The sequence below is a fragment of the Pocillopora verrucosa genome, chromosome 14 (genome assembly GCF_036669915.1).
Source record: "Pocillopora verrucosa isolate sample1 chromosome 14, ASM3666991v2, whole genome shotgun sequence".
Lineage (NCBI taxonomy): Eukaryota > Metazoa > Cnidaria > Anthozoa > Scleractinia > Pocilloporidae > Pocillopora > Pocillopora verrucosa.
This window is the reverse complement of record NC_089325.1, coordinates 7,026,727-7,044,350: the sequence shown is the minus strand read 5'-3', so window position 1 is coordinate 7,044,350 and position 17,624 is coordinate 7,026,727. Positions and strand designations below refer to the sequence as shown.

The 17,624-nt window shown below is 38.2% G+C and overlaps 1 protein-coding gene across 2 annotated transcripts; it reads right to left on the bottom strand.

Annotated features, from left to right (window-relative positions):
* Positions 1-37: 37 nt before the first annotated feature.
* Positions 38-16,920, bottom strand: LOC131794815 (exocyst complex component 1). Of its 2 annotated transcripts, XM_066161174.1 has the most exons (25): positions 16,761-16,920; positions 15,980-16,107; positions 15,620-15,715; positions 14,507-14,567; positions 13,481-13,540; positions 13,033-13,166; positions 12,817-12,942; positions 12,384-12,485; positions 11,581-11,713; positions 10,874-10,983; positions 10,300-10,446; positions 10,118-10,211; positions 9,034-9,272; positions 8,311-8,406; positions 7,766-7,854; positions 7,523-7,561; positions 6,846-6,887; positions 6,047-6,127; positions 5,651-5,786; positions 5,463-5,546; positions 5,089-5,242; positions 4,555-4,575; positions 3,865-3,989; positions 1,613-1,807; positions 38-1,230 (listed from the first exon to the last, which is right to left on the bottom strand). In XM_066161174.1, the coding sequence occupies exons 1-25, from the start codon at positions 16,882-16,884 to the stop codon at positions 1,078-1,080; spliced, it is 2,769 nt and encodes a 922-aa protein (XP_066017271.1). In that variant the 5' UTR covers positions 16,885-16,920; the 3' UTR covers positions 38-1,077. The 2 variants fall into 2 exon arrangements, with proteins under 2 accessions (XP_066017271.1, XP_066017272.1); XM_066161175.1 differs by lacking the exon at positions 6,846-6,887.
* Positions 16,921-17,624: the final 704 nt, after the last annotated feature.

Genomic DNA, 17,624 nt, shown 5'->3' with positions numbered 1-17,624 from the left:
GCTATTTACAAACAAACAGACGGAGTCAAGGTTTTCTGTAAGATAATTTTAATTCAAAATTGAGTTACTCTCAACAACAACAAATGAATATGTACCTGATTGTCTTCGTCTCTCCTTGATACACTGCCAGTCCTCGGCAGTGCCTCTGTTATAGATTTAAAACAGAGTGAAACTTCCGACAACAAATTGTTAAATTCTTTGCAAATATAATAAATTAGGCATTGGGAATTACACGTCGACAAACAAGATGCTTGAAATGCCTTTATAAAAATAACTATAGAAAAACGAACACAAAAAAAAACACTGAATTTGATTCATAATCGAGTGTTCATATGTTTGCACAAATGGCTCTTTTAATTAATACTTTCGCGATTCATAACGTTGTCATTCTGTCAAATATTTAACTTTTTACAATTCATGAATTAACGTTTAATTTCAATTTCCTTTTGCAAGAGGGATTGCGTACTAGTGGTTGATGCGAGCTTTTTTTGTTTGGCAAGTTAAATCATCTCTTGTCTATCATAGTTTTAACAGCAAGCTAAAAAAAATTAATGTAAGAAACAAGAGCTACGCAGAGGATCTGAGTAGCTCTTGTTTGTGACTAGAAAAGTCGTTTAGCAATTTCATTGCCTATCGACATACAGTAATGAAGCTTTGTTGGTTGCCGCCCTATTTCAAACAATATGATTCTACTCCACAGAATAACCCGTTAGTGTTTACCCTCAATCAGGGCAGTAACAAATAGTGCGCTGAAGTCTCAAGCTCTTAGCTACACTTATAACTGCAATATGTGATGCGTAAGAATGCGTCACATTCCGGGCCATTGGACATGTATATTAACTCTGAAGCATAAAACCCGTAACAAGAAAAATCTTCCATGAACGATTGGTAATCCCGTTAAAATAAACAAGGTAATTAACATTTCAACATAAAAATGACCAACTATGTTGATGTAGAAAGCATCACATGATCTGATATGGGGCAACAAACTGATGGTCAAAGGTAGAATTTTAGCTGTCAAGGAAACTATCTACACATCTTTTGTCGAGTTCTTTCTTTGTATTAAGCCTTCCAAGTTCAGTGTGACTGGGCAATGTTTGAGAAAAACGACAGGATTTCATCGATGGTAACTTCCAGATTGATCATAGATTCAGGGTAACAGCGCTGGATGAGATCCTCAAAATGCTTGTATTGTTGGATGAATTCATCTTGCATGGTGTGCCACACAACCTGAAATGACATGATTGGAATATTAATTGTCTGTAAAGCTTGCAAGACATCATTCTTGAAGGTTTGTAGAAAGAATTTGTTTATGCATCAGCTTCGATATGTTCTTAATATTCTTTTTCCTGTACATGTCAGTGTAAGAGTAATTTTGAGAGAAAAGTAAAAAAAAACTGACTTAACTTCAGTAACAAAGGTGTGTCTTGGTAAAAAAAACAAACATTGGTAAATTTAAAAACCATAAAACAAGCCATTGTAGGATTATTCGGCTGAACAGGAAATCGAACGCACTCGTTCACACGAAGGAGCTTGATTCATACGCTCCATACAAATTTTTAAGGGCCTTAAGTGAGGTAGCTCCATATACAGGCAAGGCCTATCATTTTACCTGAAGTAAGTTCTCTTCCTCGCACAAATGTTTCTCGACTTTCTTGTACAACAGTTCGAGTCCTTTTTTTATGTCCTTGGCTGGGTACTCCTTGATGTTTTTTCTTAGTTCTTGTTTACTGAATGCCAACTGATATCCGACTTCGTCTTCCTTCACCCCGGCTGCAATACATTCTTGTACACCCTCGAAAAAGATCTGCAAATAAAATATATTAAAGTTCACACGGCAACCAGGTGGACAATCAGACATAGTTTGAAGCTACACTGGTTTGCAGATTTAATGAATGTAACCGAAGAAGTTACAATTCATAGACCCAAGGAGTGTCGAAACGTTGGGTCTATGAATTGTAACTTCTTCGGTTACATTCATTAAATCTGCAAACCAGTGTAGCTTCAAGATCTGCAAAGAAAAAAATGATAAGAACTAAAAGTTTGTTTTGTTGTTTTTGAAGTAGTAAACGATATTCCCTGGGCGGCTGAAGGAGAGTAATTTTCAATGAGTATCCAAAGTAATGCAAAATGATGTTGGGTTTTTTTTTTAAGGATTGGTCTAGAAAACTCGCGGCTTCCACTCAACCAATTCCATGCAACATTTAGACCAGTTGTATTAATCAATTGCTCTTCCCGCACTTATGGCTGTTTGTTTAATCGCAATTAGGTTCTCCTAGCTCCTTGTAATATTTCTTATGCTTTCTTGGCGGTTGAGGATACCTTTGGTTGGTTTTATCACACTCGATCGAAAAGCGCCCAATGCAGTTGATATATAGACAAATCAGCCGCATAGAAAAATATCTAAGCTGACATTTACGGAGTAAGTTTGAAGATCATGGAAAGTGTGTGAGGCCAAAAACGATAGTATTAAAAGGAAGGTTAAGAATGCAGAAATTCACGCATACGATGGACTTAAAAAAATCAAAGTGCTCTGTGAGCAAACTCGTGAATTGACACATGATTTTTTAGACTATGTTTAATGTTATCTGGTTTAGGGAATTGATTGTCATATCTAGAGTACGAGCAGTAGTTCAGTGTTCGCTAATGTAGCAAAGAAACAAAGTAACGTTGGGATAAGAAGGCATTACAATTGAAATGATCATGCTATTACATTTGACAAGGTGGATGATGTCATGTGTTTTAAACGTCTATCATTTTTGTTTCTGGTTCAAAAGAAAAGCTTGGAAGTAAATGTGGGTGAAAAGTGAAATTTACTTTCTTTCGTTGTAAATATTAGAAAATCAAGGCAATACTGTCTTAATGAAAATATTAACGATTCCCTCTTTATCAAATGAGACAAACGGGAACGAGTTTTGAGTGATATAACTAAGCCAAGCCTGCCACCGTCATTTTGGATCTCCGCCTGAGTAGATTTAAGTCACGTGCTAGGCAACGTATAATCAATAACAAGATAGAATTTCATTTCAGGCCTATTTATCAATTTTGTGGTGTGTAACTTTCGCATTTTAGTACGTTGTATGTATGTTGAATCTTCAAATTGTCTTGAAACTTAAAAGAAAATTGTTCTTTAAAAATTCACTGAAAATCGGTAGCTAAAATTTTTTGTTTAGGTGTTATTTGATTTTCGTGTTAACTTGTTATTTCGTCAGTCGCCGGCATCTTTTGTTGCTTCACACAGGAAAAACACGCGACGAAACGTAATGATCAATTTTGTCCTCAATCTCACGCTATAACAGAAAAAGCTTTTGAACATCTGTAAACTCCGAGCGCTTCGCAGTAAGTGATATTTTCAATGAATCTTCGGATTTTTTTCAAGTTCAAGGATTGTAAATTACAATTTTATGAAAAACGAAGGTTGTTCTGTTATTTCAGTGTGAATCCTTGCATGCCTGCCAGTCGCTGGCGCCGCTTGTTGAAACTAAAACGAAAAAAAAACTCTTTTAAGATTATCATTGGCTTCTTTTTCACCCCACCACTATTCTTAGCAACAAAGGTCGCCATTTCGTCTGTTTATTGCTCGCCAAAAACTATCAAATGCACTCAAAAGCCTAAAATCTAAAAAAAGTTTACAGGAATCGACCAATCGAGCGAGCGAGCGAGCGAGCGAATGCCATTCCCCACATCGTATCTATAACTCGCTCTTGCGCATGCGCGCAATTCACAAGTTAAAAAGCAAGTTTTTGAAGATTCTGAAGACATCAATAGGATAACCCATAAATAAAGCGCCTTCAATTTTGCATCTGTAAAGTCCATCCTACAAAATGAGGCGGGATCCTCTGAGAGTACACTCTTGTTTCTTACGTTAATTTTTTCCATGGGTCTTCCAAGCATCTCCTTCACGTACAATTTCAGGGTGTCGTTGTATTTCTTTTTGGCCTCTCTTTTCTCGTTTTCCAGGCACACTATCTTGAGACGCGTAAGAACCCCTGTAGTGAGAGTGATAGCGGCAGTCAGTTGCATGTTTAGAATCGTCATAATTCTAGTGGTAACTGAGCAATAAAAGGAGTGAAAAGAGGGACTAATATTACGTCAGTTAGACTTTATCAACTGTCTATCACCGCCTGCAAGACCTCTGACTACCGTCTGTTGAGCCTGCAAGAAGGCTCTCCTGAGTGGGTTACGCTTACGGCCCCTTTTGCGCGCACAACCGCTGATTACATAATCGGCGGCTATTTCTGGAAAAAGCTATTGAAACCCTTCCCTAAGTTAAATTTCCTTACAAACTGATGGCTGAGTGATCACACAATGTTCCTGCCATCGATCATTGAATAATAGTTTGTCAATCTCTCCGAGGCAAGATATTCCCTTAGACTAAAGGCGTGGGTGATTTGCTTTCACAGCAATTCAGTTTTGTATTACTATAAGTTGTATTTTTTCTAACCGTTTTGATTTATTTCACTGACAAGTGCTATGAAGTCTCAAAAAAGTCATAGTAAGTGATTAAGAGAGACAGCTCCACATTTACCACACAAAAGATAAAAAAATACTTACTGAACAAACGATGATAGTTTTCTGAGGAAAAAGAAAGCATAAGTTATCAGTCGGAACAAAAATAGTCAGAGAAGTTCCGTGACAGAGTACTAAGCGCTGGTTACGCAGCATTTGATGGACCAAAAATGACAGGATGATACTGAAAACAAGCAGGCTGAAACACGATTACACCCAATGCCGGCTTATTTGAAGGCTGAATAGCTTATTTCATTTAACCAATGTTGAATATGGAAAGTATCAAGTTAATTAGAAACGGATGGAGCCTAGCATAGCTAATGGCGATAAACTTAGTAAATTGCCGCAGAATAATGCGTGCGAAATTCTGAAGGTGTTTACAAGAAAGTTGAAGCTCGTGTCTTTTTAACCCAGCGAACTCCCCCGTTACTCGCACATAGATGTCTCAATACCTGCCATCACCAGCTAAAACACTCAAGGCCCATCCCACTATAAAGCCTTACCCTGCCCTGCCCTCCCCTCCCCTCCCCTCTCCGACCCTACCCTCCCGTCCCTAAATTTGTTATCCTCTCGGCTTACCCATCATGACCACCGCTCGTGGTGTCTTCTGATGTTCCTCAGCCATTCGCTCCACGTTAATGAACACAACTCGAATAAGACTGTGATAAGCTTTGTCAAGGTCATTGCGGCGATCAGAGTTCTTGAACACGTTCTCTGAAGTGCTTGCAAATTCCTGTGAGGAAAACAGACCCGTCAGTCTTTATCACTAGGGGGAAGGAGGCGGGGAGGGGATCCCTCATATGGATCTGTAGTAATATAATTTCCCTCCTCATATTAGCAGTCCTTCCATTTATAATCCATTGGCTACGACTGATCCCTCCAAGAAACATTGAAGAAAATTATATGAAAAATTGTCAGCTCACAAAAGAAAAAACGAAAGAGTTCATAGTCACCTCAAACTTGGTCACAAATGGCAAGATTCCACACTTCTTCGTCTTCTGAATCTTCATTTCCTCAATTTGTTTTTTTAGGTTCGACTTTAAGGGAATTATAATGAATATAAATTGCTATAGCATTGGTAATGCAGTTTCTCACCTCTTTAAAAAAAACATCACTAAACAATTTTAAAGCGTTCACTTACTATAAACTTGTCAAAGAGCCTCTTCACAGAGATAAGGCAGTTTCCAAGCTGCTGGCTGAGGTAGGACACAGGTGAGCCAGACAACTGGGTGGTGATCACAAAATGACCAATCTTGACCAACATATACATGGTGTTACTAAAACACAACGAAAATGAACAATGGTGATAATATGTACTAATCAATTGAGGGGTGGAAGGGAGGGGGGGACGAAGGGGTGTGGGGGAGGGGCAAATATTTGGTTGGCGGTCACGGCGTTCGGACCTCATCCTTCGGACGAGATTGCCGGAGTTTCCATTACGTTTCTTGATGTATCTAAACAAAATTTTGCATTTGGAAGTTATCTATTGGTTTAAATAAAATATGGACAAAAATCCTTTTTTTCTCTGTACACTTACAAAGGATCAAGTCTATCTGCAAAGTGGATGTAACTTTGTAACTCGGCTTCCAAGACGTTGAACAATCCTTGCATGATTTTCCTGAAAAATACGCGAAGGATGCATCATTTAGAAAGACACCGAGCAAACAATTTTGCGGAGCTCTTTCACATGTCTAATCGACCGTTTTGCCTTTTCTCGAAAAAGAGCGAAGTATATTCAAATGCGAGGAAAACCAAGACTTTACAAATCCAACGGAAGCCAAAGCCGAGATCATTTAAGTTCACAAACAGTTCAGAGCGCAAAATGTTCTGGGAAGATATATTTTCAAAACACCAAGGGTACCACACTTCACCGTTTCAGTTTTTGTGCATTGCCATATTAGGACATTTCCACTGAAAGGTCTAAATATTTGGTTGTCCACGTTGTGGTTCTGATGTTTTCTTTTCAGTCTGAGTATTGACATTAGATGAAACTGTGAAAGAGCTCATAAAGAACATCAACATTAAAGTGCATAACAGTGCAAACGTGGAAATGTGCAGTTTACTTTAAAAATAACTTACCGTGCTCTTACTTTGTGGTGCAAGTTACGAGTATTTATCCATTTACTTTTAACCCCATTTACAGAAACCTCGCTGTAGCCTTAAGCTTACGATTTAAACCAAACAATGTGCTTTTAACGATAAAAAGTTTAGATTCCTAGACTTCAAATTCTTAATTTATATTTTATGCTTAAATTTATTGAAGCAAACCTCTACAGCGATTTTACGATTATACTTTAAACCTAGGCAGAGTGCAGCTGTGTTAGGACTCAACATACTTCATATCTTCTCGGTTTTTATTGATCCGCTGTTTTCTTTTTCTGGAGAAGTAACAGTCATATGACAAATTAAACTAGATCATAGTTTCCCTAATTTTTTTATCGGGAGGAAGGAGATAACCACAACTGAAGGAACAAACTGTTTACACATGCAGTCCTTTGCTTCATCGAAGACATCTGCTTTGACAATTATTCAAAGACAAAATGAAGTTTTACCCATCAAAAGTGATACTTACTGGAGGAACGCTACCAAACGATAAATGTCTATTACTAACAAATTTCTTTCCTTCCAGTTACCCTTTTTAATGTGGAAGGGATGGGATTACTGAAAATAGACGGGGAGACTGTTTAATGTTTACAAATCATCGTCTATAAATGAATGAAAGTAAAAAAAACAGAACGGAAAAATAGAGTCATATGATGAGGAGAGAGCTAAGCCGTGAGTGGCCTGGAGAGGAGCTTAAAATTGAAAAACCAAGGACTGAAAACAAACATCCCCTTAATTATTTGCCGGCATTCTTGCGTCATTCTTTAGCAACTTATCTCGTGCAATGTTCAATGGTATTTTATCAGTCTTCACAATAACTACACCATGCATGTAACAATACGTGGAAGGGTTTGTGCCTGGTCTCCATAAACCCAGCGTGACATTCTATGTAAAACTACACAACGGTTACCTGACTTCCTCGTTCAGCGGTGTTCGCTCTTTTACATCCCTATAAATAAAGTAACATCGCAATTCTTATCTTTTGCCGTGATTCGAGCAATAAAACAGTCAAGGAGGAATAGTTTTAAATAATTGAGAAGTTAAACTACGGGTGTTGGTATTCAAACAATTATTTTTTGTCCTACCCTGTTTCGGGCATTCAGTTAGAAACGAAGCAAAATACTAAACTGCGCAAGTTCCGTGTCATACTTACGTAGTGTCTATGGATTTAATTGGCGGTGCCTTGCTAAACATCGCACCATCAGAAGAGTCAATATTTAAGGTGCTTGGTGTCTCTGAAGGCTAAAGAAAAGAGAAAAGAAAATAAGCACAAACTGGTACCATATGATTTGTCTGTAAGAAAACCACGATCACTGAGTCTAATCAGAAGCTCATGACCTAGAGAGTTATAAGCGTCTGGTCTAATACATATATTATGGTAAGGATGCTGATAGCCTTCCCGAGGGGAATAAAGAAAAACAAACAAACAAATATTTTCTTTCGCGTTTCGCCTTGGTTCGTTCGGCTTTTCTTTTCTTGTCGCCAAACTCTCTCCATAAATGCTTTTATACTTTGGTTAAGCGAAGAGGCTTTTTACACACAAAGTCTTCTCAAATTATCTATGGTAATAATGCAAAGTCAAAGGAAAATCAACAGGTACTGACAAAGCACAGTTTAAAGTGAAAGTGAAACTGTACCGTAATAAAATGTATAGAATACTTCTCTACAATAGAAAATACTGATCATTATCATACAAACCTCTGACTCCTCCAAAGAAAAATCAAAGAACTTTTGTACAAATTCCTGTTCGGCTGTGCATACTGGTTCCAGCTCCAATAACAGAACATCAAATACCTGATTTTACAATCAAAGAAAGTGTATGTAGGTTAATAGACGGAAGCGATTTGGAAGTCTTCCTTTTCTTCTTGTATTTCTGCAGTATTTAGGCTATTTTAAATCAACAGTAAGGATAATAACTGGCTAGGAAGACAAAGGAAAGGACTGATAAAACGAACAAAAAGGAGTGAAAATAACAGAAAGCTAAAGGGATTTCAAGCAACAAGCTTGAAAATTTTACATTGATTTTCATGACACGTGCAAAAAAAATGGTAAACTTCAAGCTGCGCTAGCTTGGCTATACGGTCAGATTTCACCTCAAAACTATTTAGTGACTTCTATACATGATATATGTAAAGGCAGGTTAGCTAGATTGTTGAGCTATCGGTAGCCATGACCGTATGAACAGCTCAATCCGGTCACGGGGGACGATACTCAGTGGTAAGATCGCGCTTTGTTCAACTCGGTCACGAAGCTGAAAGTTCTTAACTGAACGGTATTCGGGCTCCAATCACAGCTCAGTGACCAGGATCAAAATTTTTCATATGAACAGAAAACAAAGTTCGTTGGATAAACTGGTCCAGCTCATTGAGACCGGTGGGCAAGCTTATACCCAAGCTTTCTCCGCAAAAGTTTTCAACAAACCCTTTCAAACTTTCCTCTGCCCTCCAGCAACTGATCAGAAGAATCCACCGAGCTCATGGAGCCTGATCTTGACCTCGTATCTGAGCCCATCGAACCAATGGAGTCAGTGTCCTTCCTGTCGGTTGCTTTTTCAGTTTTCCTGAAAGAGCCCGTCTTGATCACGCGAGGAGTTGGACGGGGGCTCATTTTCGGGTCATTCGCACCCGTCGAAGTCCCTGTCATCTTAAAGGCAGCGTAAGCTGTATAGAGAAAGGAAGCCCTATTAACTCCTGCTTCAAATCACACAGAGCAGAAAATATCGACATGTGTTGGCAACTTAACCCTTTAACTCCCATGAGTGACCAAGACAGAATTTCTCCTTTCATTATCAATGTAGCATCAAGCAGACAAGTGATGTAAGTAACGAAAAAGATCAGCTAGGGGATTATTAGTTGATCCAACACCCACACTCCGTACAAACATCCTTAGAATTGTATCTTGGGCAGGCTGCGACCATTTCCTTTCCCCAAAATGGTGGAACCCAAAAATACCTCCTCTCCTTTCGGGTCTACTCCTCTATTTTTCTCCTCTGACATTATTTCGCACCCAAAAGCTACTATTCTTGAGCTTACCAGGGATTTCAAAACGAGCCGGAGATTGCCGGAGTTCCGCCGGCTACTTGATAACATGTCATTGGTTACTCTGGACAAAATAATTGCCTTAAGGCCCTTAACAAACTTTTCACAGTCACCTACTTTTGCCGAGTCTGACCCCTACTTCAAAACATTTTAAAACCCCTAGCCTACATTTTGTCAACAAAAAATTTTTTGACGTGTTTAAATGGTCCACAAGGCCGCAACATACCTCCTTTAATGTCAAGCCTCCGAAAGGTTACCGTATAAAATTGCAATGGACATTGCGGACTTGAATGAAGTTCATTTTCAAACTCGCCCTCTCCAACTCCAAGACTCCAACTAATTCACTCAAGGCTTCTTCCAGTATACTCCCTCCACCCCCCCTCCCTCCCCCCCCCCCCCGTTTCCTACTCCGAAAACACAAACATCACGTGACGACTGTTGGGAATATAAATCAAATCACCACTTACTTCGGACGCCTTTTGTCATAGTCTTTTGTTTCACAGCCTCAAAGAAGTCTCTCAGTTCCCTCTCGTAGACTCTGCTCAGAGATTGTGTATACGCCTGACAAGGTAGAAAATGATATTTATGAGTCAAGTTTGCCATCAATTTTAAATATTTCCTTAAAGTGGAAGGAGTGGACATAACATACCTGACAGAGCTCGAGAAACACACTCTGATCAACTTCTTTCAGCCACTTCATTAGATCAGAGAATGGCGCGAGGTCATTATGACAAGCCAGATGTTTAGGGATACACAGCTCACTAGAGTGTTGAACCAGAGTCTCTACGTCTAAGCTCTAGTGATAAACAACGTGACAGAAAGACACTTCTTGAAAAATGTTGAGGTTATGCAGGGCGTTAAATTAATTTTTTTCTGATAGCCACTTGGATATGGTCGCCAAAGTGAAAAATTTAGTCGCATTGGCGCCTGTATTAGGCGCAATTTCACGCCCTGTTATGAAAATAAAATAGTGTGTTACTGCGGAATACTCGATCTCTCTCTGCGTGACACTGAAGGAAGATTTATAATGCGTGACTCCAATGAGTAAAATTGCAAAAATGCGTTACAAATCAAGTCGTCATTTCAACATCCATAGATGGAAAATCCTTTGCTTTCACCGAATACGTGGTACAAATACGTCTCTCTCATTGGTGACCGACTATGCGGCCGCCCTATACTACTGACAAGACTACAGCTGACAGTAGTAGGCAGGCAGAACTTACGTGGCGCGTGAAGATTTCCATGAGGTGAAACTTCAGACGTTGAGCAAAATCGCTGCTCAGCTGCAAAAACTTTTCTCTCTGTTCCTTGACAGCTCTCATCTTAGTTAAACCTTAAATTGAAACACCCAAAACCTCAAGACCATACATATTGGGCGCTTTCCAATCAAGAAAGTGTGGTGAAATAAAATGTCCAAAATTATTACAATGGAGATAAATTGAAGTTAATAAACAACATCAATGAAAACAGAAAGTAAATACAGCTTTTATAAAAAGTACTGTTAGAGCTACAAAAACCTGGAAGCGGAAGATATTTGCCGTGGTCTTTGACAGAGGTGCTGAACAATTGGACACATGTTTCGAGTTAAACATCCTTGCAAGTTGCAGATGAAAAGAAAAAGCATTCAAAACCTTTCCCAGAAACTGACTTGATATTTAATCCCTTTTCAATATAGAACGCTTTCAGTCGAGTAAGTGCCGTAAAACAAACTTTAAGACATTTCAACGGCCAATAAGTCCCAAAGTTTACCTCAGAACGAACAAATGAGAACTCGAATTAAGAAAATGGTAAATTACCTGAAGCGCGGGAAAACGCATGAGACCTTGGGGCAATTTGTTTTAGCTTAGCAGCTGATTGGTTGAGAAGGAGGCGGAGTGAAGTACAGCAAAACTTATCCAACTTTGGATTACCTTAAACTAGCTCTTACTACCTGGACTAAGATCTGCTTGCAGAGCATGAAGCACGGAAAACGCGGCGTGAGTACACTCTTTCAGTCCCAGCCCTTTGGAAAGGTCAGCTTCTTGTAAAGCTACGATGTTACACTCAGGGACATCCAGTGAAATCTGAAACGATGTTTTTAAATAGTGTATGTAGTCAAAATGGATTGTAAAGATTAATCATACACCTGTTTACATGACCTTCCTGTACGTCTTTTAACAATCGTTTCCTTGAATTGAACTGTTTGTAAATTTCTTTAACCATGGCTGACTCTGTTTTTCCTCTCTTTCAGTCAGTCGATCGGCCAGAAGTCAGTTAGCCAGCCCGTCAATTGGTCTGCAAGCTGCTAGTTCCTTCGGTCAAGTCCGTCAACCAGTCAGTAAGTCAGTCAGTATTTTAGTCAGCCAGCCAGCCAGCCCATCTCGCTCCGCCGGTCAGTCCGTCCATAAGTCAGTAAGTCAGCCAGTGCTTTAGAGAGTCAGGCATCCAACCCATCAGTCACAGTCAGCCTCTCGCTTAGCCGGTCAGTCCGTCAACCAGTAAGTCAGCCAGTGCTTTAGACAGTCAGAGAGCCATCCAGTTCTCCCATCAGGCTGTCTGTCAATCATTTCATACAGTCTGATAGTCCTTCAGCCTGTCTGTCTGCCTTCTCGTTTATCAGCCAGTTTGTGTTGACTACTTTTGTCCGCTGTTGAGTTTTCTAATTTAATTTTATGTTATCATAACAGTTAAAGAGTATACCATTTAGTGCTTGCTCTGAAAAGTGAAAACTTGATAAATACTGAGAAAACTGACCACTACTGATTCCACCTCCTCCAAAAGCTTTTTACGATTCCTGCTCTCTGTAACCATGTGTTTATCCTTATCCTCCATTTGCTCCATCTGAGCTCGCACTTCCTAAGTTATCAAATACATCACAATAAAAACAGAATCAGGCCGACCATTCAAGATACTTAGTTTAAGGCTTGAAGACACGGTTCAAAATAAGAAGTGGAGCCAGATAAAATCGGAGAGATTATTCAAAATCTAACGGAATTGTCGAATGTTGGTTGGCGCCGTCCGAAATCGAAAGGAATCATTTGAAATCGGAAGGTTCCGTGCGCAATAAAACGTAATCGCCCGAAATTGGACGTGACCGTACAAAATTACACGGGTCTGCACTTCATTCAAGGTAACATTTTGAAACCAGACGGATCTCCACGGAATAAGACGGAATCAGACTATTTACCTTAAGACGCGAATCATATCCAATAAGTCGTTTATCTAGGTTTTCGAGCTCTTTTAACGCATCATTCAACAGCTGCATCAGTGATTCCACTTGAGGCTCAGCATCCATGATGGAATGAATATTGGCCTGCCAAGTGAAAGAAAATAAAGATGTTGAAAAAAGTAACTATTCACCTGACAAATAATCAATTAATAGAGATTTAATGGTAGACTTTACCCCATCCAAAACAGACAATTCCTTGGAGAGTTTTTCAGTGAACGCTTCAATGTTGCTGATGGCACTCTCAGTATGTGATATCATGTACTCCAAGTCACTCTCCTCTCGCTGTGTCAGTTCTTGGTAATCTTCACCTAATAAATTTGTAATGCATGTGAAACAACTATAGTATTTTAAGATTTGTACTTTATGTTACAATGTTAACTCATCTGCCAGTTAAGTAGACAAACCATTCTGGATTCACTGGTTACAGCAAAAAGACCCTCCATCAACAAGTTTTCCTTCCGTCTTTTATCTTTTTGTCCACATGTATCCACAAGTCGTATTACACTGTGACACACATATTACTTTGCAGATATGATAATGTCCCATAATGTCTAGCTGGATGGAAAAGTCTTGTCAGCATAACTGCAAATGTAAAAGCACTTCTTTTCATAAAACTACCAACCTTCAGCTCCCTCTTCTGTGTGCTGTTGAACTCTGCTACTCTCAGCCCCATGGATAGAGCCTAAAATGAAACAAAAATACATACAGTTGACTCCCAATAACTCAAACCTCCCTAATTTGAACCTCACACTAACTTGAACCAAAATAGATTTGCCCTAGATTTCCATCATACATTTACTGGTACACTACAGTTTTACCCTTTGTAACTCAAACCCTTGATAACTCAAACTTCCTGCTAACTCAAAGCAATTTTCATTTCCCTTCCTGTCATTCTTTTTAATATTCTCACTCTTAATAACTTGAACCACTTCTAACCACATCTTTTAATATGCGACAAATCAAAACAAATAGTGTGCTTCAATCCAAAACATTTACTGTAATTTATTTTGAAGCAGCCATGTAATCTTCATCCTGTTTTGCATTTCTCAAAACATGTCAGTCCACTCCAGGTTTATTCAGTTTAAATTACAGTACCTGTATCTTCAACTCCCCATAAATCGAACTCCTAATAGCTCAACCTTTTTCAACTTCCCCTGAAGATCCGAGTTATCAAGAGTCAATGGTATAAGTCATGTATTTTAATTTACCGATGACTTGCTCATTGCACAGTTTACATAGTAATGGAAATGTCAACAATTATCACAATGTTAGTGCAAGAGATCTACCAACAGACATTGGGGAAATACGATAACATGATTAATAACGAAAAATATAACACCAGCTACAATTAATTTTGCAATGCTAAAGGAGCACTGAAAAAAGCATCTAAGGCAAAAAAAGAAACGGTGCAATGCTTATATCAACACTTGTACCATAGTTTCTGAAATAACCACTGAGCTGAGAAATACTTTAATTCATGTTACCAGCTCAATTGATAACACTAAATTACCCTGTTATACTTTCACATCACTGATTTAAATTAAAATATCACAACAAAGAATCAATTCTTTTAAAATTAAGATATCATTCTTTATCATTAACATAGAAAAACTAACAATTAGATTTTGTTACAGATAGTTTAATTTACCTTCAATAGCACTGACATTGGTAAAGCTTGGTTTCCTCTGATTCCCATATCTGTCGGCCACCTGTAAATTAAATGTAATCATTTAAAAACTGATTTTTATCAATATACTCAACAAGCATCCTTGTGACAAATGATCAATACCAAATGTAGAAAAAGGTCAAAAAGTACACAAAACATCTCATTCTACATTAGTTGTATATCCATGGCTCTGGTAGTTCAAAGGGTTGGTAATGTTATCCACTTGATAAATCTCTATGTGGTGAATAGCACAGTATGTTTTGTTAACATTTATCCATTGGAAAGAAATTTATCCCTTGGATAGCTCTATCTAGTCTTTGAACAACTGAGGCCTGGGATATACACGAGCCATGGATCAAAAAAAAAATGTGGCAATTAAACACTGATCCCCTAGCTACTTCAGTCTTGATTCAGTGAAGATGCCAATGGAAAGGTGATAAATGATTGAAAGCAAAACGTTCTGCCTGTCACTGTTTAACTTTTAGCACCATCTGACTGTCTCATAATCCCTGTGGAATCTGAAGGTCAGAGGTTCGATTCCTCATGGTGACTCAAAATTTTTTCTTCATCCCACGCTTGTGACAAGATGAAAAATATCTTTCACTATTGTTATGTAAATTGTCGTTATGAGTAGCATGGGAAATTTATGGTGAACAGTAAGGAGAACTTGCATACTGATGTTTGGGTAGTAGCAAGTGGTAAGTCTTAACCCTTTCACTCCCACAAGTGACCAAGAGAGAATTTCTCCTTATAATATCAATACAATATCAAGCAGGTAGGTGATGAGAATAGAGAAGAATATCAATTATGGGATTATTTGTTGATCCAACACCAAATTCTCTGAACTAACATCATAAGAATTGTATGGCAGATAGTATGGAGAATTACTAATTAGATCTTGGGAGTAAAGGGTTAATAACTTGAGAAAAAATCAACAATGAAAGGAAACTATAATTTATCACTCAGGATACAAACCGGCTTACTATATCATTATAGCAATAGTGACAACAAAATATTCTTCTCACTGTGACAATCAAAGAATTAAGACATAATTATTACAGTAACTGCAACTTAAATTTAATTTACAATCTTCACCTTCATTATCGCTGTTATAAAATTGGTTTTGTCTTGAATACTGCTTGCTACCCACTTGTAGGTCTTCTCAAATAGAAGGTGAAATTCAGGGGTTTCCTGAACATGAGGATGAAAGTAAATATAAAATTATTTCCATAAATTTAGAATGAAGTACAATTTTAAGTAAACAAGAAAACATTGACGGGGTGAAGCACTAGCATATGTTGCACTCTCAATTATCGATATCAATCCAATTATCTGTTATTTACAGGTATCCAACAGACAAAAGATATGTTGATTAAGTAAAAAATATGAAATGAAATTAATGTTCCATACATTAAACATAATTTGGCAGTTGAAGGGTTAGCTCCTTGTACTTACATTAGTTTCATCTCTGCCATCAACCAGTTTTAAGTCTCTCAGTCTCCAGTGCATTCTCTTCTTGTATGTATCTTTCTCTGTCTTTTTCACTTGGTAAAGCGACACAGTTTCAGGTCTCACTGTTGTCACTGGATGAACAATGTTGACACATATACAGACACATTTTCAAAATAATGGACGGTAAGAAATAAAGTGCATTTTAACGTTCACTTTAAATTATAACATTAACTTCCAAATTAGTAGGAATAGGTAAAATAATTACAATCCTTATTATCTTCATTGCGATTTTAAGAAAAGGCTGGATTGAATCAAGGCATGATTTGGGTTAGTTAGCCCAGCCCTTCAACATTACTTTGCGTATCATAGTATGCTAGACATGGACTTCAAACCCTTAGGGCTCAAATGAAACGTATTTACCTCCTCTAATAATCACACTAACTGACTCGCGAAAATTGGGATTTTCCTCAAATAGATCAACGAAGCATTCACAAATTATGCCTGTTCTAATTCAAGTGTGGGAGCAATGAATTTCATTTCCTCCTCGGCATCTGCAGTTCTGAGAGTATCTTCTTCAGTATCGTGCGAGATTTATAATATAAGGAGCAACTGTACTTAATTTGCAAAATCATAGAGACAATTTTCATCAAAGGTGATGAGCATAAAGCCTATATCAACTCCACAGTGAAAGACACTGGGTGTACGGCAAGTTCTTGAAGGATAAGCCTAATATTTGCGGAAAGATCTTCAGCATTAGAAAAAGGGGCTCGAGATAAATTCATACCAGCTAAACAGAGGAAACTTGCTTTCTTCTTTTTCCCCGCTTTAGTTACGCTTACAACCGCATAGAGTCGCTCCTCAGTTGGGTTGAACAACTCCTTCTGTAAGTTGTGCTTTAAAGCCGCCATGTTTACGCCATCAACACCTGGCGCCAGTCTTCCGCGATCATGAAAACATTTCCTTCTCACCCCACCCCTACCCATGTTAAAAGAAGTCGTTGTCTATCAGTAGATTTTCGCACAGGCAAAACATACCATAAAATCCACCATGAAAAGGGTTATTATGAGACTGTATAATTGTCCCGATTTAGTATTTCGTGCAAATAATATCAGATTTTTTTCTTCATCCAGCATATGCTTCAATCACTCATAATGTAAGTGCGACAAACTTAACAAGTGAAACCAGAGGGCAGAACACAATTTGAAATGAAAAAATTAGAAAGTCATTTTGCTTAGCTTTAGAGTACTTCTAGCAGTGAGAAGGCAGATAATGAGAACAATAGCACCATTAATGTAATAATTCATCAAACGCTTCACCACTAATTAGACCCAATCCGAAGAAGAGAAATAAAGCAAAACTTTGCTGACTCCTTTTTAATAATTCCGCTACGTTATGAATGAAACATTTCGATGGTAGGTGGCGTGATCAGTTTTCATGTGAAGTAAAAGTACTTTGATGCAGTACAAGATAATAAGCGGTGCGGAACGTAATATATTGGGTACGACTGTGAAACTTTTGTTGACGACATTAGCGCGATTTTTTTTCGTCTTTGCTTCAAGTGTTTATCTGAAAATGAGATCGGCTGCAATTTAGTTTTCCATCCGAAAAAAAGGAACGATAGAGGCATTTTCTTATGCAACATACAACG